This window comes from Dendrobates tinctorius, unplaced genomic scaffold, assembly GCF_039654945.1.
Source record: "Dendrobates tinctorius isolate UK_male_01 unplaced genomic scaffold, ASM3965494v1 ptg000201l, whole genome shotgun sequence".
NCBI classification, from domain to species: domain Eukaryota; kingdom Metazoa; phylum Chordata; class Amphibia; order Anura; family Dendrobatidae; genus Dendrobates; species Dendrobates tinctorius.
This window is the reverse complement of record NW_027361868.1, coordinates 11,311,711-11,336,330: the sequence shown is the minus strand read 5'-3', so window position 1 is coordinate 11,336,330 and position 24,620 is coordinate 11,311,711. Positions and strand designations below refer to the sequence as shown.

General features: G+C 46.2%; 1 protein-coding gene across 1 annotated transcript; it reads left to right on the top strand.

Moving 5' to 3' along the window:
• The first annotated feature begins 1,561 nt into the window (after positions 1-1,561).
• LOC141056946 (uncharacterized) lies at positions 1,562-24,620 on the top strand. Its single transcript, XM_073553422.1, has 2 exons — positions 1,562-1,767; positions 21,494-24,620. Exon 2 carries the CDS (start codon positions 23,280-23,282, stop codon positions 24,264-24,266), a length of 987 nt encoding a protein of 328 aa, XP_073409523.1. The 5' UTR covers positions 1,562-1,767; positions 21,494-23,279; the 3' UTR covers positions 24,267-24,620.

The following is a 24,620-nucleotide window of genomic DNA, read 5'->3' as shown; positions in this document are numbered from 1 at the left end:
GTCATTTTGCAGGGCTCTGGCAGTGCTCCTCCTGTTCCTCCTTGCACAAAGGTGGAGGTAGCGATCCTGCGGCTGGGTTGTTGCCCTCCTACGGCCCCCTCCACGTCTGCTGGTGTATTGGCCTGTCTCCTGGCAGCGCCTCCAGCCTCTGGACACTACGCTGACAGACACAGCAAACCTTCTTGCTACAGCTCTCATTGATGTGCCATCCTGGATGAGCTGCACTACCTGAGCCACTTGTGTGGGTTGTAGAGTCCGTCTCATGCTACCACGAGTGTGAAAGTACAACCTACATTCAAAAGTGACCAAGACATCAGCCAGAAAGCACTGAGAAGTGGTCTGTGGTCCTCACCTGCAGAACCACTCCTTTATTGTGGGTGTCTTGATAATTGCCAATAATTTCCATCTATTGTCTATTCCACTTGCACAACAGCAAGTGAAATTGATTGTCAATCAGTGTTGCTTCCTACGTGGACAGTTTGATTTCACAGGAGTTTGATTTACTTGGAGTTATATTCTTTTGTTTAAGTGTTCCCTTTATTTTTTTGAGAAGTGTATCTATAAATACATGCCAACATCACATCAGTGTCTCCACCCCAGACACACGGTGAATGAGTGTATATGAGTCTGGTGCAGAGACCACAGCCCCTCAGGGAGCAGTGCGGTGGCTGGGCGCTGTACATTAGTCCCCGCAGGCTGTACTACATGCTGCTCTTACCTCTCCACCGCACTGCTCAGGTCTCCTCTGTGATGCATGAGACTGTCGGTGAGTCTGGGCGGTAGTCCCGGGTGTCAGGGCCAGGCAGGAGGGCGCAGGCGGGGTTTGGTGCTCGCACTGTGGGCAGAGTTATAGGACAGGTCAGTTCGTGCAGTGACACCGCTTTATCTCCCAAGTGCACCGGAGACTTATAAGAGCAGCCGGGGCTGAAGTGACGGTTGTGACTGGCGGCGCCGGCAGTGCGCCTGTGCAGTCCAGGCGCAGCCTCCGTTCTTCTCAGTGAGCGCCGTGCAGGCTGCTGGCAGCTGCAGTGGGACCAGGTGTTGGATTTAGCCAGAGCTGTGAGGGGCACTTCTGCCTTCTGCACCTTAATGCCCCCGTCGCCAGCTCCCATCCTGCTACTAGCACCTACAGGTTCCCTATAGGAGGCCATGATACACTGGGGAGGTGGAATATCACTGAACAACTACACACATACCCCCAAAAGTTGCTGCAATTGATTTTTGCTTGTAGCTGTGGTAAAACTACAACTCCCATCATGCCCTGGCAGCCGCTGGCTCTTAAAGAGTGCTGGGAGTGGTAGTTTTGCAGCAGCCTCACAGCCTCTGGCTGCAAACACAATTATTTTAGAAGTAAATAGTCCCATACGGCCTCATATGATACACTACTACCCCGCACAGCTGTGGCCACAGTTCACACAGATCACTACGCCCGGGCCCGGTGACCTTCACCTCAGGCTGCTCCTCGCCATCCTCTAAACCCCGCCTTGTCCTCCATGGTGGCCCTTGTGAACGGAGAATGATCCCAGTTCCCTGGGTCAGCCGCTCTCTCCGGCTCCTGGAGCCGAGCCGCCATGTTTGTTTACGCAGCGATCACAGTTCAACAAACTTTATTGACATGTCCACAATATAACACACAGTGCCGGTAGGCTGCGCTGCCCACAGGAGGCGGGTGCTGTACACCGTGACCGAGCGCTCTCCCCACCACGTCCTCCATACAACAAGGAACATAGCAAGTATATAGTTAATTGTAGGAGAGGCTGCTGCATGGTAAGGGTCCAGATGGGCTCTATATCTACCTGTCTCTCTATTATCTGTCTGTCTCTCTATCTATCTCTATATCTGTCTCTCTATTATCTATCTATCTGTCTCTCTATCTATCTCTCTATTATCTGTCTGTCTCTATATGTAATGGTCACGTGTGACTGGACACACCGCCTCCAGCAGGGCGAATTTATATTCTATGAGGGGGCAGCATTATACCCTATGAGGGGGGGCAGCATTATACCCTATGAGGGGGGGCAGCATTATACCCTATGAGGGGGGCAGTATTATACCCTATGAGGGGGGGCAGCATTATACCCTATGAGGGGGGGCAGCATTATACCCTATGAGGGGGGCAGCATTATACCCTATGAGGAGGAGGCAGCATTATACCCTATGAGGGGGGCAGCATTATACCCTATGAGGGGGTGCATTATACCCTATGAGGGGGGCAGCATTATACCCTATGAGGGGGGCAGTATTATACCCTATGAGGGGGGGCAGCATTATACCCTATGAGGGGGGCAGCATTATACCCTATGAGGGGGGGCAGCATTATACCCTATGAGGGGGGGCAGCATTATACCCTATGAGGGGGGCAGCATTATACCCTATGAGGGGGGGCAGCATTATACCCTATGAGGGGGGCAGTATTATACCCTATGAGGGGGGGCAGCATTATACCCTATGAGGGGGGCAGCATTATACCCTATGAGGGGGGGCAGCATTATACCCTATGAGGGGGGGCAGCATTATACCCTATGAGGGGGGCAGCATTATACCCTATGAGGGGGGGCAGCATTATACCCTATGAAGGGGGCAGCATTATACCCTATGAGGGGGGCAGCATTATTCCCTATGAGGGGGCAGCATTATACCCTATGAGGGGGGCAGCATTATACCCTATGAGGGGGGCAGCATTATAACCTATGAGGGGGGCAGCATTATACCCTATGAGGGGGGCAGCATTATACCCTGTGAGGGGGCAGCATTATACCCTATGAAGGGGGCAGCATTATACCCTATGAGGGGGCAGCATTATACCCTATGAAGGGGGCAGCATTATACCCTGTGAGGGGGCATCATTATACCCTATGAAGGGGGCAGCATTATACCCTATGAGGGGGGCAGCATTATACCCTATGAGGAGGCAGCATTATACCCTATGAGGGGGGCAGCATTATACCCTATGAGGGGGCAGCATTATACCCTATGAGGGGGGCAGCATTATACCCTATGAGGGGGGCAGCATTATACCCTGTGAGGGGGCAGCATTATACCCTATGAGAGGGGGCAGCATTATACCCTATGAGGGGGGCAGCATTATACCCTATGAAGGGGGCAGCATTATACCCTGTGAGGGGGCATCATTATACCCTATGAAGGGGGCAGCATTATACCCTATGAGGGGGCAGCATTATACCCTATGAGGGGGGCAGCATTATACCCTATGAGGGGGGCAGCATTATACCCTATGAAGGGGGCAGCATTATACCCTGTGAGGGGGCATCATTATACCCTGTGAAGGGGGCAGCATTATACCCTGTGAAGGGGGCAGCATTATACCCTGTGAGGGGGGCAGCATTATACCCTGTGAGGGGGGCAGCATTATACCCTATGAGGGGGGCAGTATTATACCCTATGAGGGGGGGCAGCATTATACCCTATGAGGGGGGCAGTATTATACCCTATGAGGGGGGCAGTATTATACCCTATGAGGGGGGGCAGCATTATACCCTATGAGGGGGGGCAGCATTATACCCTATGAGGGGGGCAGCATTATACCCTATGAGGGGGGGCAGCATTATACCCTATGAGGGGGGCAGCATTATACCCTATGAGGGGGGGCAGCATTATACCCTATGAGGGGGGGCAGCATTATACCCTATGAGGGGGGCAGCATTATACCCTATGAGGGGGGGCAGCATTATACCCTATGAAGGGGGCAGCATTATACCCTATGAGGGGGGCAGCATTATACCCTATGAGGGGGCAGCATTATACCCTATGAGGGGGGCAGCATTATACCCTATGAGGGGGGCAGCATTATAACCTATGAGGGGGGCAGCATTATACCCTATGAGGGGGGCAGCATTATACCCTGTGAGGGGGCAGCATTATACCCTATGAAGGGGGCAGCATTATACCCTATGAGGGGGCAGCATTATACCCTATGAAGGGGGCAGCATTATACCCTGTGAGGGGGCATCATTATACCCTATGAAGGGGGCAGCATTATACCCTATGAGGGGGGCAGCATTATACCCTATGAGGAGGCAGCATTATACCCTATGAGGGGGGCAGCATTATACCCTATGAGGGGGCAGCATTATACCCTATGAGGGGGGCAGCATTATACCCTATGAGGGGGGCAGCATTATACCCTGTGAGGGGGCAGCATTATACCCTATGAGAGGGGGCAGCATTATACCCTATGAGGGGGGCAGCATTATACCCTATGAAGGGGGCAGCATTATACCCTGTGAGGGGGCATCATTATACCCTATGAAGGGGGCAGCATTATACCCTATGAGGGGGCAGCATTATACCCTATGAGGGGGGCAGCATTATACCCTATGAGGGGGGCAGCATTATACCCTATGAAGGGGGCAGCATTATACCCTGTGAGGGGGCATCATTATACCCTGTGAAGGGGGCAGCATTATACCCTGTGAAGGGGGCAGCATTATACCCTGTGAGGGGGGCAGCATTATACCCTGTGAGGGGGGCAGCATTATACCCTATGAAGGGGGCAGCATTATACCCTATGAAGGGGGCAGCATTATACCCTATGAAGGGGGCAGCATTATACCCTATGAAGGGGGCAGCATTATACCCTATGAGGGGGCAGCATTATACCCTATGAAGGGGGCAGCATTATACCCTATGAGGGGGGCAGCATTATACCCTATGAGGGGGGCAGCATTATACCCTATGAGGGGGCAGCATTATATCCTATGAGGGGGGCAGCATTATACCCTATGAAGGGGGCAGCATTATACCCTATGAGGGGGGCAGCATTATACCCTATGAGGGGGGCAGCATTATACCCTATGAAGGGGGCAGCATTATACCCTATGAAGGGGGCAGCATTATACCCTATGAGGGGGCAGCATTATACCCTATGAAGGGGGCAGCATTATACCCTATGAGGGGGGCAGCATTATACCCTATGAGGGGGGCAGCATTATACCCTATGAAGGGGGCAGCATTATACCCTGTGAAGGGGGCAGCATTATACCCTGTGAAGGGGGCAGCATTATACCCTATGAGGGGGGCAGCATTATACCCTATGAAGGGGGCAGCATTATACCCTATGAAGGGGGCAGCATTATACCCTGTGAGGGGGCAGCATTATACCCTATGAAGGGGGCAGCATTATACCCTATGAAGGGGGCAGCATTATACCCTATGAAGGGGGCAGCATTATACCCTGTGAGGGGGGCAGCATTATACCCTATGAGGGGGGCAGCATTATACCCTATGAGGGGGCAGCATTATACCCTATGAAGGGGGCAGCATTATACCCTATGAGGGGGGCAGCATTATACCCTATGAAGGGGGCAGCATTATACCCTATGAGGGGGCAGCATTATACCCTATGAGGGGGGCAGCATTATACCCTATGAAGGGGGCAGCATTATACCCTATGAAGGGGGCAGCATTATACCCTATGAAGGGGGCAGCATTATACCCTATGAGGGGGCAGCATTATACCCTATGAAGGGGGCAGCATTATACCCTATGAGGGGGCAGCATTATACCCTATGAAGGGGGCAGCATTATACCCTATGAAGGGGGCAGCATTATACCCTATGAAGGGGGCAGCATTATACCCTATGAAGGGGGCAGCATTATACCCTATGAGGGGGGCAGCATTATACCCTATGAAGGGGGCAGCATTATACCCTATGAAGGGGGCAGCATTATACCCTATGAAGGGGGCAGGATTATACCCTATGAGGGGGCAGCATTATATTCTGTGAGATGGCTGCATTATACCCTATGAAGGGGACAGCATTATATTCTCTGAGATGGCTGAATTATATTCTATGAGGAGGCTGCATTATATTATACTAGATGTGTGCCCGATGCTATTGCATCGGGAGGGCAATAACATCACGATGGGGGCAGCTTTGTGGCACTGGGGGTGGCGGCCTACCCACTTCCATGCCGTCATAACCGGCAGGAAAGACTGTTTTGCGGCCTGTGCTGGAGATGGTGTTTGGCGCCACCAGAGGGTGGCCGCACCCAATCTCCAGCACAGGCCTCAAGCCGCGGTGTTTCCTGCTGGCTGTGCCTGCACATACAGGCAGCGGCGGGATCCACCGTGTGTAGTCATGCGGTGGGTCCTGGCGGGGTTCCGGCGGAGGCATCCCTCTCATTAGTCCCCCCACATTACACCCCCTCATTACACCCTCTCATTACACCCCCTTCATTACACCCCTCTCGTTATACCCTCTCGTTACACCCCTTTCACAGCCTCGTGATCGCAGCGGCGGCCTGGATCCGAGCGGCGGCTGGGATCCAAGCAGCAGCCGGGATCCCAGCGGTGTTCGGGATCGCGGCGGCAGCCTGGAACGCAGTGGTAGCTGGGATCCCAGCGGCAGTTGGGATCGCAGCGGTGGCCTGAGTGGCGGTCGGTATGGCAGCGGCGTTCAGAATCGCAGCAGCGTTCGGGATCGCAGCGGTGGCCCGGATCCGAGCGTAGCTAGGAGTCGGGATTACCGCTGCGTCCTGGATCCGAGCGTAGCTAGGAGTCGGGATTGCAGCTGTGTCCTGGATCCGAGCGTAGCTAGGAGTCGGGATTGCAGCTGCGTCCTGGATCCGAGCGTAGCTAGGAGTCGGGATTGCAGCTGCGGCCTGGAATCCGAGCGGCATCACTTGGGTGTACCAAAATGGCGGTCGGTGTACTTCCGGTACGGCGCACTGGATTGTGGGATTCGGGGACATCCAGACGGAAGTGGATGACAGACAATTTAAGGCAACTATATATATAGATGAGGGGGCTGCTTTATATTCTATGAGGGAGGCTACCCCAACTCTTGCTACATAATTAAGATTTGTACTACCTTATATTATACCCGGACCCGCACAATTGGTGGTCTTGTTTTATTTCTATGTAGCTACATAGTGGGCCCCAAGAATGATTTTCTCTGGTGGGCCCAAGGTGCTCCAGTCCGAAGCTGCTCCTGTTGGTGTCTATGATGGTGGATTTTATCAAATGTCTGAAGGACGTGTCCAATCTGACCTCTTTTTGGTTGTTGGAATCTCTTTTCCTTCGGTCTGAGTGTTTTCTGAATCTTCTGTATCATTGAAATATTCCCTTAGGCGCAGTTTCCTGAAATCATGTTCTATATCACTGCAGAGTTCAGTTTTATCTAGGGCCTTGGTAGGACAAAATGAGAGTCCTCTAGAAAGCACAGCCAGCTCCACTGTGTTGGGTTTATAATCTGAGAGATGGATGACACAGATGCTTTTGTGTCTGGAATGGAGTGGTTGTCCAAGTTGTCAGGTTTTGGCTTTGTTTTGTATCTGTTTGTATAGAGTCCTGAATTGAGGCGACTATTCAGCTTCATCCACAGGACATTATCCTATGGTTTTGTGCTGTCTGAAGCGTTTCTTCGTGCAGGAATCCAGTGTAATTGCCACATTGATTGCAAAGCGTTAATTATTTCCAGCGTGATTATGTCTAATCATATCTATAGCATGGAAATAAAGGATTGAAGTATTGCAGCCTACTGAGTGCAAGTGCAAAAGTTCTGGATTTAACCGCCAGCACGACACCAAAGATGATAATTACCCATTCATTTAAAGAAAAATCCTAAAAAAAAGGAAAAACAGATCCACCAGGTGCTGCTATCATCTGTTTCCAGAAGATAATAGGTATCCTGCTCATAAAGCGGCTGTATGAGATTAGAAAAACATGGCTGCTTCTTTCCAGGGACAGCGCCACTCCTATCCATGGGTTGGGTCTGGTATTACACTCAAACTCATTCAAAGTAGTGAAGCATCAACATTTCTGAGGACCTGAAGATGACTATCGATCTATGGAGGACGATCACTCTAGGCTACTACACCTGTTCCTAGTACAGAGTCTGTACATACATTTGTAATCAAAAATATTCAACCCCTCATTGCAAATTAGGTTTATTAGTAAAACATACATACTTTTAGCAATAAAAAAAGCTCAACACAACTAATATTACAAGTGGTTTGTCCAAAATCAGCACAAAATATCACTGTTAGTGACTCCTGCAGTCTCGCAATTATTCACCCCTCCTTGACAAGGGTCTTTAGTATTTAGTAGAGCCCCTCTGACTGTTATGATCTGCTGCCCCTCTAGCTGTTATGACTTACTATAGACATGATGCATAGCTAGACAGCTGCGTCTGGCAACATTCCTGAGCAATCTTAGTCTATTCTTTATGGTTGATGGCCTCCTGGTCAGTAATATTCTTGGTTATGTGTCCTGCACCACAATCTTTAAATCCCACCAAAGATTTTCTATGGGGTTGAAGTCAGACGACTGACAGCCAAACCTTGGTGGGTTGCTTGGATAATTGTCCTGCCAGTGACCTCCAAGCTTCATCTTCCTCAAAGTAGAAATGACATTTTCTCCTAAGATTTTCTGACACTTGATTGAATCCATTTTGGCCGTCACACGCTGCAGGTTTCCAGTTCCCATGGAAGCAAAGCAGCCATACGGCATCACTGAGTCACCACCATGCTTTACTGTAAGCATCATTGAGTCACCACCATGCTTCACTGTAGGCATCGAGTCACCACCATGCTTCACTATAGGCAGGGTGTTATTTTCAGCATATGCTTCATTCTTCCTCCTCCAGTCATTCCTCCATTTATTTTTTATTGCTCCACAGAACACAATCTCAAAACTTCTGTGGCTTATGTTATAAGTCATGAAGTATGGACATGGAAACCTTTAGCATTTAGCATGCGCCTTACTAAACCCTCAGTGCTGCTGCGCCAAGTCTTGCTTTGTTTTTTTATTTACAATCACTCATAGGTTTTAGACCATCTGCCTTCTCAAGAACAGCTGGTGACATTGTCATTCTGCCACGTTCAAGTATGGTAGCCGGTGTTTTTATAACTTTGAACTTGTGATCATGGCTTGAGGCAACTACTGTATATCTCTAGTTACATTCGATGTATATATATAGTTCTGTATTTTTTTCTTGTTTGTGCATGCCAATGATATCTTCTAATAACTTTCTGGACCACTTGCTTGACATAATAGTCATGTTTCAAATATGCAATCACCTGTCTCACTCAATAAGCCCCCAGCCAGTCCGGGTATTTCATGTGTTTTATTTCAATCATGACCTGATGAAACTAATGAAGCTCTTTAATACATTAGTGGTGCATGAGACATCACCTGATTTATGAATCTGTGCTCTTATGATGGAACCTTTTCCGGGGGGATGAATAATTCTGAGAATGCAGGAGTCAGTAAAAGTGGCATTTGATGGTGTATTTGGAGAAACTACTTGTTATATTAGTTATCTTAAGCTATTGAAATTATTCTTGTTTCATTGGTTTAGGGGCAAAGAGCAGAAAGTTTGGACATTTCGATGATAAAACTAATTTACAATGAAGGATAAATTATTTTTATTACAAACAGCATGTAGATAACAAAAATGGAATCCTCGGACTCCCAAGAATGCTGACTATGATAGTCTTCAGAGAACTAAGGAAAGTGCATCATCCGCCTACTGTGGTATGTAGAAGTGAGTTTATGGTCACGTGTGAACAATTAGGCTACAGCTATGTGACGCAGCTAACGATAGGGAATGTGCCTGGGTTTCCACCAGTCAGTTGGACCTGCTGGATGTCTTCACCACCATAGAGAATGTGCCTGGGCTTCCACCAGTCAGTTGGACCTACTGGATGTCTTCACCACCATAGAGAATGTGCCTGGGCTTCCACCAGTCAGTTGGACCTACTGGATGTCTTCGCCACCATAGGGAATGTGCCTGGGCTTCTATCAGTCAGACCTGCTGGATGTTTTCACCACCATAGGGAATGTGCCTGGGCTTCTATCAGTCAGACCTGCTGGATGTCTTCGCCACCATAGAGAATGTGCCTGGGCTTCTATCAGTCAGACCTGCTGGATGTTTTGTAAGGAAGAAGATCGGGTTGTGAGGGCTGACAGGGCACCGGGTCCGGAACTGATGGGGCCAATCCTGTTGTTGCAGGGAGGAAGGAAATTGAGGACGGAGGGGACCCATGAACTGCAGAGAGGGGGCGTGGTGAGTCAGAGGATGTTAAGGCGTTGTTGCGCGGGAAGAGAGCAGAGTTCCCTCCAGAGAGAAGAGAAAGCAGGGACCTGCTGCGTTCCGTGGGTAGCATTAGTTAACCCTTGCTCTGTGTCGCTGCATCCAGTTACCTCTGTTAGTTTCACCACCATAGGGAATGTTTCTGGGCCTCCACCAGTCAGCTGGACCTGCTGGATGTCTTTGCCATCACGTCAATTACACATACTGGACTAGCAGTACATTATTTATGAACTTAAAGGGAGTTTCAGCACAGAATGACTGTTCAAACTAAGCACAGGAAGAGGAAAAACAAGCAGGTGTGAGGGTGCACTTAAATGTTTGGCCACACCAAGGATGCACCGATCGCGTTTGAACAGTCGTGTGGCCACAAGTTGCCATGTAGCCCTAGCCTTAACCTATTCACTAATCTAAACCAAGAGCGATATCATTCTGACATATATTTTGTAGCCGTGAGATCCAGCCGCAACAAAAGACAGGTTGGAATTGGGTACCGTGAATCTTTCCTGTGTCATGGACGAGTCAGCCGGTCCTGCTGAAATCCACAGGTTCGGACAAAATAAATCTAATGTGTACGAGGATCCTTTGCCATCTCTACAAATAACTGAGGCTTTCACCCTTCTGCCGTCTTAGATACCCAATATGATATAAAAGTTTTGTCCGCGTAGATGGATCAGAACATGGATGCCGCTATAAATTTTTTTTGGGGGGGGCCTTCATGCCGAGTTACTGAGACGACGGATTGCATGTGAAGCTTCTCTGCTATCGCACCATTTTATCACCTTCTACACCTTCTAGCTGCTAATCTCCCAGCGTTGTCACTGGGGGATAATGATTACTTTCCCGCTTCTCATTACCTTACAAGGTGGTGATAAGAGATGAGTGTATCTCCCTAAATTCCTTGATATGGCCAGAATTATTATTGTTCCAAACTGAAATAGCCATAAAGGTCGAGGGAAAAAAAAAGAATTACGCTCTGAAGTTTCTCCAGCGCCACGGTGAGATTTTGGTGCGTATTTCACACAGTAGTGTCTTACAGTTCTGGCGATGCGGATGGGATTTATAGCATAATCTGACCTGTGGCGTGGGTTTCAAATCTGCAACATGTCACTTTCTCTTAGTTTTATGTGGGAATTTTCCCCATAGAATTGCATTAGATGCAGAAACTCGGCAGGTAAAAAAAAAAGGTAGCTTTATTTAAAGCACGACACGCCAACCAGAGACAAAAACCAGTACGTAAAAAAGATGATAAAAACACAATAAAAAAGTAACTTAATAGTTACTTAAAAACTCATCGTGGGAATGTAGCATAATGACTGGAGGGTCGAGAAAGGGTTAAGATAATAAAAAAACAGAGTACACTCACCTATCCTTATGTGGCCTCCACAGCTCTTCATCTTCCCCGGTGAGTTCTTTTAAAATCATTTAACACCTTTCCAGCTCTCCAAATAATCTAGCAAAATGGCTGCATTGAAGCCCCAAAATGTAAAATTCCCCAGAATTTAATGTGTTACAGATCGAATCGCTCAACTGTAGCAGCGACGGTGCCGAACATTTCATTCTAATGATAATTTTTTTTTATTTCTTCTTTACTGCCACCATAAATGATGATCTGCGTAAACCACAGCGATGTCAGATAATTATATGGAGGTTATTATAACAGGGCCGTCAGACGGCAGTATAAATCGGGGAGAGATCGGAATTCAGTGCGAAGACCACGGTGCATAGAAATATATACAGTGGGGCAAAAAAGTATTTAGTCAGTCAGCAATAGTGCAAGTTCCACCACTTAAAAAGATGAGAGGCGTCTGTAATTTACATCATAGGTAGACCTCAACTATGGGAGACAAACTGAGAAAAAAAAATCCAGAAAATCACATTGTCTGTTTTTTTTTTCATTTTATTTGCATATTATGGTGGAAAATAAGTATTTGGTCAGAAACAAGCAATCAAGATTTCTGGCTCTCACAGACCTGTAACTTCTTCTTTAAGAGTCTCCTCTTTCCTCCACTCATTACCTGTAGTAATGGCACCTGTTTAAACTTGTTATCAGTATAAAAAGACACCTGTGCACACCCTCAAACAGTCTGACTCCAAACTCCACTATGGTGAAGACCAAAGCGCTGTCAAAGGACACCAGAAACAAAATTGTAGCCCTGCACCAGGCTGGGAAGACTGAATCTGCAATAGCCAACCAGCTTGGAGTGAAGAAATCAACTGTGGGAGCAATAATTAGAAAATGGAAGACATACAAGACCACTGATAATCTCCCTCGATCTGGTGCTCCATGCAAAATCCCACCCCGTGGGGTCAGAATGATCACAAGAACGGTGAGCAAAAATCCCAGAACCACGCTGGGGGACCTAGTGAATGAACTGCAGAGAGCTGGGACCAATGTAACAAGGCCTACCATAAGTAACACACTACGCCACCATGGACTCAGATCCTGCAGTGCCAGACGTGTCCCACTGCTTAAGCCTGTACATGTCCGGGCCCGTCTGAAGTTTGCTAGAGAGCATTTGGATGATCCAGAGGAGTTTTGGGAGAATGTCCTATGGTCTGATGAAACCAAACTGGAACTGTTTGGTAGAAACACAACTTGTCGTGTTTGGAGGAAAAAGAATACTGAGTTGCATCCATCAAACACCATACCTACTGTAAAGCATGGTGGTGGAAACATCATGCTTTGGGGCTGTTTCTCTGCAAAGGGGCCAGGACGACTGATCCGGGTACATGAAAGAATGAATGGGGCCATGTATCGTGAGATTTTCAGTGCAAACCTCCTTCCATCAGCAAGGGCATTGAAGATGAAACGTGGCTGGGTCTTTCAACATGACAATGATCCAAAGCACACCGCCAGGGCAATGAAGGAGTGGCTTCGTAAGAAGCATTTCAAGGTCCTGGAGTGGCCTAGCCAGTCTCCAGATCTCAACCCTATAGAAAACCTTTGGAGGGAGTTGAAAGTCCGTGTTGCCAAGCGAAAAGCCAAAAACATCACTGCTCTAGAGGAGATCTGCATGGAGGAATGGGCCAACATACCAACAACAGTGTGTGGCAACCTTGTGAAGACTTACAGAAAACGTTTGACCTCTGTCATTGCCAACAAAGGATATATCACAAAGTATTGAGATGAAATTTTGTTTCTGACCAAATACTTATTTTCCACCATAATATGCAAATAAAATGAAAAAAAAAACAGACAATGTGATTTTCTGGATTTTTTTTTCTCAGTTTGTCTCCCATAGTTGAAGTCTACCTATGATGTAAATTACAGACGCCTCTCATCTTTTTAAGTGGTGGAACTTGCACTATTGCTGACTGACTAAATACTTTTTTGCCCCACTGTAAGCCGCCATGCTTGGGTCAGGAAAGACGCCGGCCAATCCGTGCACTGTGTTCTGATCGCGCTCCGATTTATACTGCCGTCTGACTGCACCCTGGTGTCAATCATAGGGCCCCCTAGAGAGCATCAGCCACAAGGACCCCATATCAATGTCAGCCACAGTGTCTATAGAATAGCGCCAGTACGGTGCCAGAGTGCACCAGCCATAGGGACCCTCACATAGTGCCACCCATAACAGTGCCTGTCACAGTGTCCATAGAATAGCGCCAGTACGGTGTCAGAGTGCACCAGCCATAGGGACCCTCACATAGTGCCACCCATAACAGTGCCTGTCACAGTGTCCATAGAATAGCGCCAGTACGGTGTCAGAGTGCACCAGCCATATGGACCCTCACATAGTGCCACCCATAACAGTGCCTGTCACAGTGTCCATAGAATAGCGCCAGTACGGCGTCAGAGTGCATCAGCCATATGGACCCTCACATAGTGCCACCCATAACAGTGCCTGTCACAGTGTCCATAGAATAGCGCCAGTACGGTGTCAGAGTGCACCAGCCATAGGGACTCTCACATAGTGCCACCGATGACAGTGCCGGTCACAGTGTCCATAGAATAGCGCCAGTATGGGTTCAGAGTGCACCAGCCGTAGGGACCCTCACATAGTGCCACCCATGACAGTGCCTGTCACAGTGTCCATAGAATAGCGCCAGTACGGTGTCAGAGTGCACCAGCCATAGGGACCCTCACATAGTGCCACCCATAACAGTACCTGTCACAGTGTCCATAGAATAGCGCCAGTACGGTGTCAGAGTGCACCAGCCATAGGGACCCTCACATAGTGCCACCCATAACAGTGCCTGTCACAGTGTCCATAGAATAGCGCCAGTATGGTGTCAGAGTGCACCAGCCATATGGACCCTCACATAGTGCCACCCATAACAGTGCCTGTCACAGTGTCCATAGAATAGCGCCAGTACGGCGTCAGAGTGCATCAGCCATATGGACCCTCACATAGTGCCACCCATAACAGTGCCTGTCACAGTGTCCATAGAATAGCGCCAGTACGGTGTCAGAGTGCACCAGCCATAGGGACTCTCACATAGTGCCACCGATGACAGTGCCGGTCACAGTGTCCATAGAATAGCGCCAGTATGGGTTCAGAGTGCACCAGCCGTAGGGACCCTCACATAGTGCCACCCATGACAGTGCCTGTCACAGTGTCCATAGAATAGCGCCAGTACGGTGCCACAGTGCACCAGCCATAGGGACCCTCACATAGTGCCACCCATGACAGTGCCTGTCACAGTGTCTATAGAATAGCGCCAGTATGGTGTCAGAGTGCACCAGCCATAGGGACCCTCACATAGTGCCACCCATAACAGTGCCTGTCAGTGTCCATAGAATAGCGCCAGTCTGGTGTCAGAGTGCACCAGCCGTAGGGACCCTCACATAGTGCCACCCATGACAGTGCCTGTCACAGTGTCCATAGAATAGCGCCAGTACGGTGCCAGAGTGCACCAGCCATAGGGACCCTCACATAGTGCCACCCATGACAGTGCCTGTCAGTGTCCATAGAATAGCGCCAGTACGGTGCCAGAGTGCACCAGCCATAGGGACCCTCACATAGTGCCACCCATGACAGTGCCTGTCACAGTGTCCATAGAATAGCGCCAGTACAGTGCCAGAGTGCACCAGCCATAGGGACCCTCACATAGTGCCACCCATGACAGTGCCTGTCACAGTGTCCATAGAATAGCGCCAGTACGGTGCCAGAGTGCACCAGCCATAGGGACCCTCACATAGTGCCACCCATGACAGTGCCTGTCAGTGTCCATAGAATAGCGCCAGTACGGTGCCAGAGTGCACCAGCCATAGGGACCCTCACATAGTGCCACCCATGACAGTGCCCGTCACAGTGTCCATAGAATAGCGCCAGTACGGTGCCAGAGTGCACCAGCCATAGGGACCCTCACATAGTGCCACCCATGACAGTGCCTGTCACAGTGTCCATAGAATAGCTCCAGTACGGTGCCAGAGTGCACCAGCCATAGGGACCCTCACATAGTGCCACCCATGACAGTGCCTGTCACAGTGTCCATAGAATAGCGCCAGTACAGTGCCAGAGTGCACCAGCCATAGGGACCCTCACATAGTGCCACCCATGACAATGCCTGTCACAGTGTCCATAGAATAGCGCCAGTACGGTGCCAGAGTGCACCAGCCATAGGGACCCTCACATAGTGCCACCCATGACAGTGCCTGTCACAGTGTCCATAGAATAGCGCCAGTACAGTGCCAGAGTGCACCAGCCATAGGGACCCTCACATAGTGCCACCCATAACAGTACCTGTCACAGTGTCCTTTAGGGTGACCGCAAAAAATCGATGTCGGAATTTTGTCCGTCTGGACCCCACAAAACGATTCCCCTTTCCAGATATTGAGATAGCCAAAATTTGAGCTCGATCAAACAACGTTAACCCGTGCCGCTCGTCGCTCAAAGTTTGAAAAAATCCAAATTGAGGTATTTTAAGATTTAGGTATTTTGCATAGTCTGTTAGACTATAAAGAATGTGACAACAACATTGCAGAAATAGCCCTGACCAAATTTTCGAACCATTTGTGGTATTTGAATGCAGAATTGGTGGGATTATCGTTTTTTGATCCCACCATTACAGACAATGAAAAGTTGTTAATGGCTAATAAATTGCTCAGTAGCACAGATGAACCATCAGAGCACGCTAGGGTTGTAAATCCAAAAGTTAGGAAAGAAAGATTAAAAGAGGTAGGAAGTAACCGACTTTAACGACCTTCTGACAAAAGATGAAGAACAAAAGCAATATGTCCTGCAAGTTGTAAGCAAATGCCGAGCATTATATTCTGACGTTTGAAAAACTACTTTAACAAAAGCTCTAGAATAGATTAGATAACGCTGTAAAATTATCAACTCATGTAGGTTAGCGTGCTCTGATGGTTCATCTGTGCTACTGAGCAATTTATTAGCCATTAACAACTTTTCATTGTCTGTAATGGTGGGATCAAAAAACGATAATCCCACCAACTCTGCATTCAAATACCACAAATGGTTCGAAAATTTGGTCAGGGCTATTTCTGCAATGTTGTTGTCACATTCTTTATAGTCTAACAGACTATGCAAAATACCTAAATCTTAAAATACCTCAATTTGGATTTTTTCAAACTTTGAGCGACGAGCGGCACGGGTTAACGTCGTTTGATCGAGCTCAAATTTTGGCTCTCTCAATATCTGGAAAGGGGAATCGTTTTGTGGGGTCCAGACGAACAAGATTCTGACATTTTTCCCCCCCCATATGAGATCCGGTCACCCTAGTGTCCATAGAATAGCGCCAGTCTGGTGTCAGAGTGCACCAGCCATAGGGACCCTCACATAGTGCCACCCATGACAGTGCCTGTCACAGTGTCCATAGAATAGCGCCAGTACGGTGCCAGAGTGCACCAGCCATAGGGACTCTCACATAGTGCCACCCATAACAGTGCCTGTCACAGTGTCCATAGAATAGTGATAGTACGGTGCCAGAGTGCACCAGCCATAGGGACCCTCACATAGTGCCACCCATGACAGTGCCTGTCACAGTGTCCATAGAATAGCGCCAGTATGGTGTCAGAGTGCACCAGCCATAGGGACCCTCACATAGTGCCACCCATGACAATGCCTGACACAGTGTCCATAGAATAGCGCCAGTATGGTGTCAGAGTGCACCAGCCATAGGGTCCCTCACATAGTGCCACCCATGACAGTGCCTGACACAGTGTCCATAGAATAGCGCCAGTATGGTGTCAGAGTGCACCAGCCACAGGGACCCTCACATAGTGCCACCCATAACAGTGCCTGACACAGTGTCCATAGAATAGCGCCAGTACGGTGTCAGAGTGCACCAGCCACAGGGACCCTCACATAGTGCCACCCATAACAGTGCCTGTCACAGTGTCCATAGAATAGCGCCAGTACGGTGTCAGAGTGCACCAGCCATAGGGACCCTCACATAGTGCCACCCATAACAGTGCCTGACACAGTGTCCATAGAATAGCGCCAGTACGGTGTCAGAGTGCACCAGCCACAGGGACCCTCACATAGTGCCACCCATAACAGTGCCTGTCACAGTGTCCATAGAATAGCGCCAGTACGGTGTCAGAGTGCACCAGCCACAGGGACCCTCACATAGTGCCACCCATGACAGTGCCTGACACAGTGTCCATAGAATAGCGCCAGTACGGTGTCAGAGTGCACCAGCCATAGGGACCCTCACATAGTGCCACCCATGACAGTGCCTGACACAGTGTCTATAGAATAGCGCCAGTACGGTGCCAGAGTGCACCAGCCGTAGGGACCCTCACATAGTGCCCGTTATACTGACAGCGTCCCAGTCAATCAACTTTTACATCTCAAAAATCTACAACAACCTACAAACCCCACTCACACAAAATACAGGCGGATCCAGGTATCACTGCTGTGCTTTTCTGTAATTGATATGCTTGTAAATTGCAGCTAATAATGACCATTACATCAAGTTATACATTTGTATTGGGCTTGTTTGCACATTGTTTACTTATATTTTGGAAGGGAAATCGATATTTGCTATGATTAGTTTTTATATATTTTCATATGTAACGTTCTGTTGGTTATTGGCGGATTATGTGAGCGGTATCGGATCACTGTCACCCTGTGATCAACCGGAGGCACAGAAATGTCAGAACGGCCTCTGCTGCCATCTACTGTATATTTGATAGAATGCATCTAAGAACATCATCCAAAACTTTACTGAAATGATTGGTACAAGATATGCAAATTGCCTCTTCAGAAAGAAAGAGGACTTTTACTCTACAGCGCCACCTATTGGTAGTAGCGATCCTACAAGTCACAATCAACCCTTTAACGAGTCTTGTAGTATGACTTAGGATACAAGCCAAATCAAAATCTCAATTTGCAGACACAGTGTTTCGAGCTGTTGGCTCTCGTCAGTGCAAAGTATGAGATCTGATTTGGCTAGGTGAGAGGCTCTGGACTAGGGTCTAAGAGGTAAGGTTTCTCCTTGCGGAGAGTGACATGCCAGCTGTGGCTTGTCAAGGTAAGGAGGCTTATTCGCCGTGCAATGCTCCTCTGGGAAAATAATATGCAAATTGCCTCTTCAGAAAGAAAGAGGACTTTTACTCTACAGCGCCACCTATTGGTAGTAGCGATCCTACAAGTCACAATCAACCCTTTAACGAGTCTTGTAGTATGACTTAGGATACAAGCCAAATCAAAATCTCAATTTGCAGACACAGTGTTTCGAGCTGTTGGCTCTCGTCAGTGCAAAGTATGAGATCTGATTTGGCTAGGTGAGAGGCTCTGGACTAGAGTCTAAGAAGTAAGGTTTCTCCTTGGTACAAGATATAATTTATAGACTGGATTATATCATATGTAGAATAGTAATAGACTAAAGCGCTAATGACAGTAAATAACAGTACACAAACTACAATCCGATTTACAAAATACATATTATATAATGCAAACATAGATTACCGATTTTATATTCTACAAATTATTAATCCACCAGACACGATATTTCCCCTATCCCCAAAGCTAAGTCATATTAATATTGTTCTTTGATTTCCTTATCAAACATCTCCAACTTCTTAGTAGAAAGCAAATCAAACTTCTGTCTGCCATCTTGAGTAACCCCTTTGTACATGGAATTTTACTTTTTTTTTCACTTTTGTATTTTTCTCACCTTATTTCCTGAAGACCCTTTTTTTTTTTTTTCTTCCATCGATTTTTTTTTTTTTTTTTTGGCTGATCAGATGCATTTTTGAATTACACCATTCACTTTACAATACACAGTAATTCCAAGTGGGATGAAACTGAAAAAACAAACAAAAAACTCCCCATAAATCCGCTATTGATATTCAGGTTGTCTGATTCTACAGGTCAATGTGATAACATTGATACCAAATTTATATATACAGTCATATGTAAAAGTTTGGGCACCCCTATTAATGTTAACATTTTTTCTTTATAACAATTTTGGTTTTTGCAACAGGTATTTCAGTTTCATATATCTAATAACTGATGGACTCAGTTATATTTCTGGATTCAAATGAGGTTTATTGTACTAACAGAAAATGTGCAATCTGCATTTAAACAAAATTTGACCGGTGCATAAGTATGGGCACCCTTATCATTTTCTTGATTTGAACACTCCTAACTACTTTTTACTGACTTCCTGAAGCACTAAATTTGTTTTGTAACCTCATTGAGCTTTGAACTTCATAGCCAGGTGTATCAAATCATGAGAAAAGGTATTTAAAGTGGCCACTTGCAAGTAGTTCTCCTATTTGATTCTCCTATGAAGAGTGGCATCATGGGCTCCTCAAAACAACTCTCAAATGATCTGAAAACCAAGATTATTCAACATAGCTTTTCAGGGGAAGGATACAAAAAGTTGTCTCAGAGATTTAACCTGTCAGTTTCCACTGTGAGGAATATAGTAAGGAAATGGAAGAACACAGGTACAGTTCTTGTTAAGCCCAGAAGTGGCAGGCCAAGAAAAATATCAGAAAGGCAGAGAAGAAGAATGGTGAGAACAGTCAAGGACAATCCACAGACCACCTCCAAAGACCTGCAGCATCATCATGCTGCAGATGGTGTCACTGTGCATCGGTCAACAATACAGCGCACTTTGCACAAGGAGAAGCTGTATGGGAGAGTGATGCGAAAGAAGCCGTTTCTGCAAGCACGCCACAAACAGAGTCACCTGAGGTATGCAAAAGCACATTTGGACAAGCCAGTTACATTTTAGAAGAAGGTCCTGTGAACTGATGAAACAAAGATTGAGTTGTTTGGTCATACAAAAAGGCATTATGCATGCGCTGTATTGTTGACCGATGCACAGTGACACCATCTGCAGCAAGATGATGCTGCAGGTCTTTGGAGGTGGTCTGTGGATTGTCCTTGACTGTTCTCACCATTCTTCTTCTCTGCCTTTCTGATATTTTTCTTGGCCTGCCACTTCTGGGCTTAACAAGAACTGTACCTGTGTTCTTCCATTTCCTTACTATGTTCCTCACAGTGGAAACTGACAGGTTAAATCTCTGAGACAACTTTTTGTATCCTTCCCCTGAAAAGCTATGTTGAATAATCTTTGTTTTCAGATCATTTGAGAGTTGTTTTGAGGAGCCCATGATGCCACTCTTCATAGGAGAATCAAATAGGAGAACTACTTGCAAGTGGCCACTTTAAATACCTTTTCTCATGATTTGATACACCTGGCTATGAAGTTCAAAGCTCAATGAGGTTACAAAACCAATTTAGTGCTTCAGGAACTCAGTAAAAAGTAATTAGGAGTGTTCAAATCAAGAAAATGATAAGGGTGCCCATACTTTTGCATCGGTCAAATTTTGTTTAAATGCAGATTGCACATTTTCTGTTAGTACAATAAACCTCATTTGAATCCAGAAATATAACTGAGTCCATCAGTTATTAGACATATGAAACTGAAATACCTGTTGCAAAAACCAAAATTGTTATAAAGAAAAAAGGTTAACATTAATAGGGGTGCCCAAACTTTTACATATGACTGTGTATATATATATATATATATATATATATAAATATTGCAGTGGTTATTTATTTTTTTTTTTAACTTAGTTTGTGTCACCATTTTCCGTTACCAGTAACTTTAGTTTTCCTTCAATGGAGCTGCGTGAGGGCTTTTTTTTTTTTTTTGCACACTGAGCTCTGATATTTTTGTGAATACCATTTTCAAAGACTGTTGAAATTTTAATCACTTTTTTATTGCATTTTTAGGGAAAAGTGCAGCAATGGATAAACCACAAATACGGTGTTTTGATTTTACTTTTGGAGTTTTAATGGGTTGATTAATTTTATGTTTTGATAGATCGGACTTTTATAGGTGCTGTGGTAGCATATCAATCCCCCGACCCAATTTCTTTATTTTGAAAAAGAGATATTTTAAACTTGATGATTTTTTTTTTTAATTATATTTTCATATTTTTTTGTCTCCCCTCCCCCCCAGGGGACTTTAACCTGCAATCATTGAATCTTTTTTGTTAATTACAGTATATGGTTAAATTGACATCTTCCTATGAAGCTCAGCTATAGGATGGGCTTCTTTGCAAGACGAACATGGCTGCAATGGGGGCATGCAGCAAGAAGCAGAACATGGTGATTCAATGGGAACTCGCATTTTCATCACGGCGGAGTAGCCAGTGATCTCGCCATTTAAATGATGATGGTACAGATTAACAGCAGCAGGTAAATGGTTAAACAGCAGTGATAGGAGCTAGCGCCGGCCGCTGCTGGCTGTGTAACAGCAGTAACGTGCCCGGTAAGGATGGGGCTCAGCGTCTGAGCCTCCTCGATGCACGCGCACCATGAATGTGTTGGACAGATAAGCAAGTGTAAGTTACAATTGTGGCCAAAAGTATTGACATCCCTGTAATTTTGTCAGATAATACTCAGTTTTTTCCTGAAAATGATTGCAAACACAAATTCTTTGGTATTATTATCTTCATTTAATTTGTCTTAAATGAAAAAACACAAAAGAGAATGAAGCAAAAAGCAAAACATTGATCATTTCACACAAAACTCCAAAAATGGGCCAGACAAAAGTATTGGCACCCTCAGCCTAATACTTGGTTGCACAACCTTTAGCCAAAATAACTGCGACCAACCGCTTCCAGTAACCATCAATGAGTTTCTTACAATGCTCTGCTGGAATTTTAGACCATTCTTCTTTGGCAAACTGCTCCAGGTCCCTGATATTTGAAGGGTGCCTTCTCCAAACTGCCATTTTTAGATCTCTCCACAGGTGTTCTATGGGATTCAAGTCTGGACTCATTGCTGGCCACCTTAGAAGTCTCCAGTGCTTTCTCTCAAACCATTTTCTAGTGCTTTTTGAAGTGTGTTTTGGGTCATTGTCCTGCTTCAAGACCCATGACCTCTGAGGGAGACCCAGCTTTCTCACACTGCGCCCTACATTATGCTGCAAAATTTGTTGGTAGTCTTCTGACTTCATAATGCCATGCACACGGTCAAGCAGTCCAGTGCCAGAGGCAGCAAAGCAACCCCAAAACATCAGGGAACATCCGCCATGTTTGACTGTAGGGACCGTGTTCTTTTCTTTGAATGCCTCTTTTTTTGTGTTGTGAAGAAGAAACGGAGAGTGGTGGTCATGGGTGATTCCCTGTTGAGAGGAACAGAGGCCGCTATCTGCAGACCGGATATAACTTCAAGAGAAATGTGCTGTCTTCCAGGTGCAAAAATTAAAGATGTGTCTGACAGGATATCAGGACTCTTCAGACCTACAGATGACTACCCATTCCTGCTACTACATGTGGGGACAAATGACACCGCAAGAAATGACCTGGAAACCATCTGCAGAGACTTTGAAGACTTAGGCTAAAGTGAAAGAACTGGGAGCGCAGGTGGTCTTCTCTTCCATCCTCCCAGTGGATGGCCATGGAACAAGGAGGTGGAATAAGATTCTGCAGGTGAACAACTGGCTACGTCGATGGGGCCGTCAACAAAGATTTGGATTTCTGGATCACGGAGTGAATTACTTATACGATGGACTACTTGCTAGAGATGGGGTGCACCTTACGAAGACTGGAAAGCATGTATTTGGAAGTCGCCTTGCTACACTTGTAAGGAGAGCTTTAAACTAGAACAACATGGGAAGGGAAGCAAAAGACCAGAAAAAGCCATACACCTGACAAATGCTATTGAGAACTCTGCTATTAGAAGTGGAAAGGAAGAACAAAGACAAAAGAATCTAATTAATAAAAATATTGGAGAAAGAGAAAACAATCACAAACTAAAATGTTTCTATACTAATGCACAAAGCATGGGCAACAAACAAGGAGAATTGGAACTACTAACGCAGGAAAAGAAATATAATGTCATTGGAATCACTGAAACTTGGTGGGACGATACACATGATTGGAATACAAGACTAGAAGGATACAACTTATTTGCAAGAAACAGACTTGATAAACGAGGAGGGGGTGTCGCATTGTATGTTAGAAACACGTATATCTGCACAGAGATTGAAGCTTCGGAGACCGGGAGTTCTGTGGAAACTGTTTGGGTAAGAATACAAGGACAGAACAATGGAAAGGACACCATTGTAGGCATTTACTACAGGCCGCCTGTGCAAGCTGAAGACATGGATGAACTCTTTATGCATCAAATGGCCAAGTTCTCCAAAAAATATGACATAGTTGTCATGGGAGATTTCAACTATCCAGACATTTGTTGGGAATCTCTCTCAGGCAAAACTAACAGGTCAAGGAAATTCTTATCCTCTCTTGCTGACAACTTTATCTTCCAAAAGGTAGGGGAGAAAACAAGGGGAACTGCTACCTTGGATCTAATCCCTATAAACAGGGAGGAAATGGTTGAGGAGGTAATAGTGGCTGGGACCCTAGGAGGTAGCGACCATGCTATTTTAGAATTATGGATAACTAGAGGCGGAAGACCTGTGAAGACTCAGACATCAAGGTTAGATTTCAGAAAGGCAGATTTTAAGGGATTCAGAAAGAGAATTGGAGGGATCCAATGGCTGGATATCCTTAAAGACAAAAATGTCCAGGAAGGATGGGAAATCTTGAAAAATGAAATTCTCAAAGCACAGTTGTTAACAATTCCGAAAAGAGGGAAGAATAGGAAGCATTTAAGGAAACCAGGATGGATGAACACAGAACTTAAGCACATGCTAAAAAGGAAGAAAAAAATGTTTATAAAATGGAAAGAGGGAGGCATATCTAAAGAAGAATATAATGCTGTCTGCAGAACCTGCAGGGCACAAATCAGATTACTAAAGCTGAAATGAATTGAGGCTTGCAAGAGATGTCAAAAGCAATAATAAAGGATTTTGGGGATATGTCAAAAGTAAAAGAAAAGTCAAAGATGCTATAGGATTTTTACAGGATGAAAATGATGAAATGGTAAGACAGGATGTTGAGAAGGCTGAACTTTTAAATTCCTATTTTGCATCTGTATTCTCTCAGAAAGGAAATGTAACATCAACTGTTCTTCACTGTCCTATTAAGGGAATAGAAGAATCCAGGATATCTATAAACAGAAAGATAGTGAGGAAACACTTAGCTAACCTAAATGAATTCAAGTCTCCAGGTCCAGATGAATTACACCCCAGAGTACTGAAGGAGATAGCAGAAGAAATTTT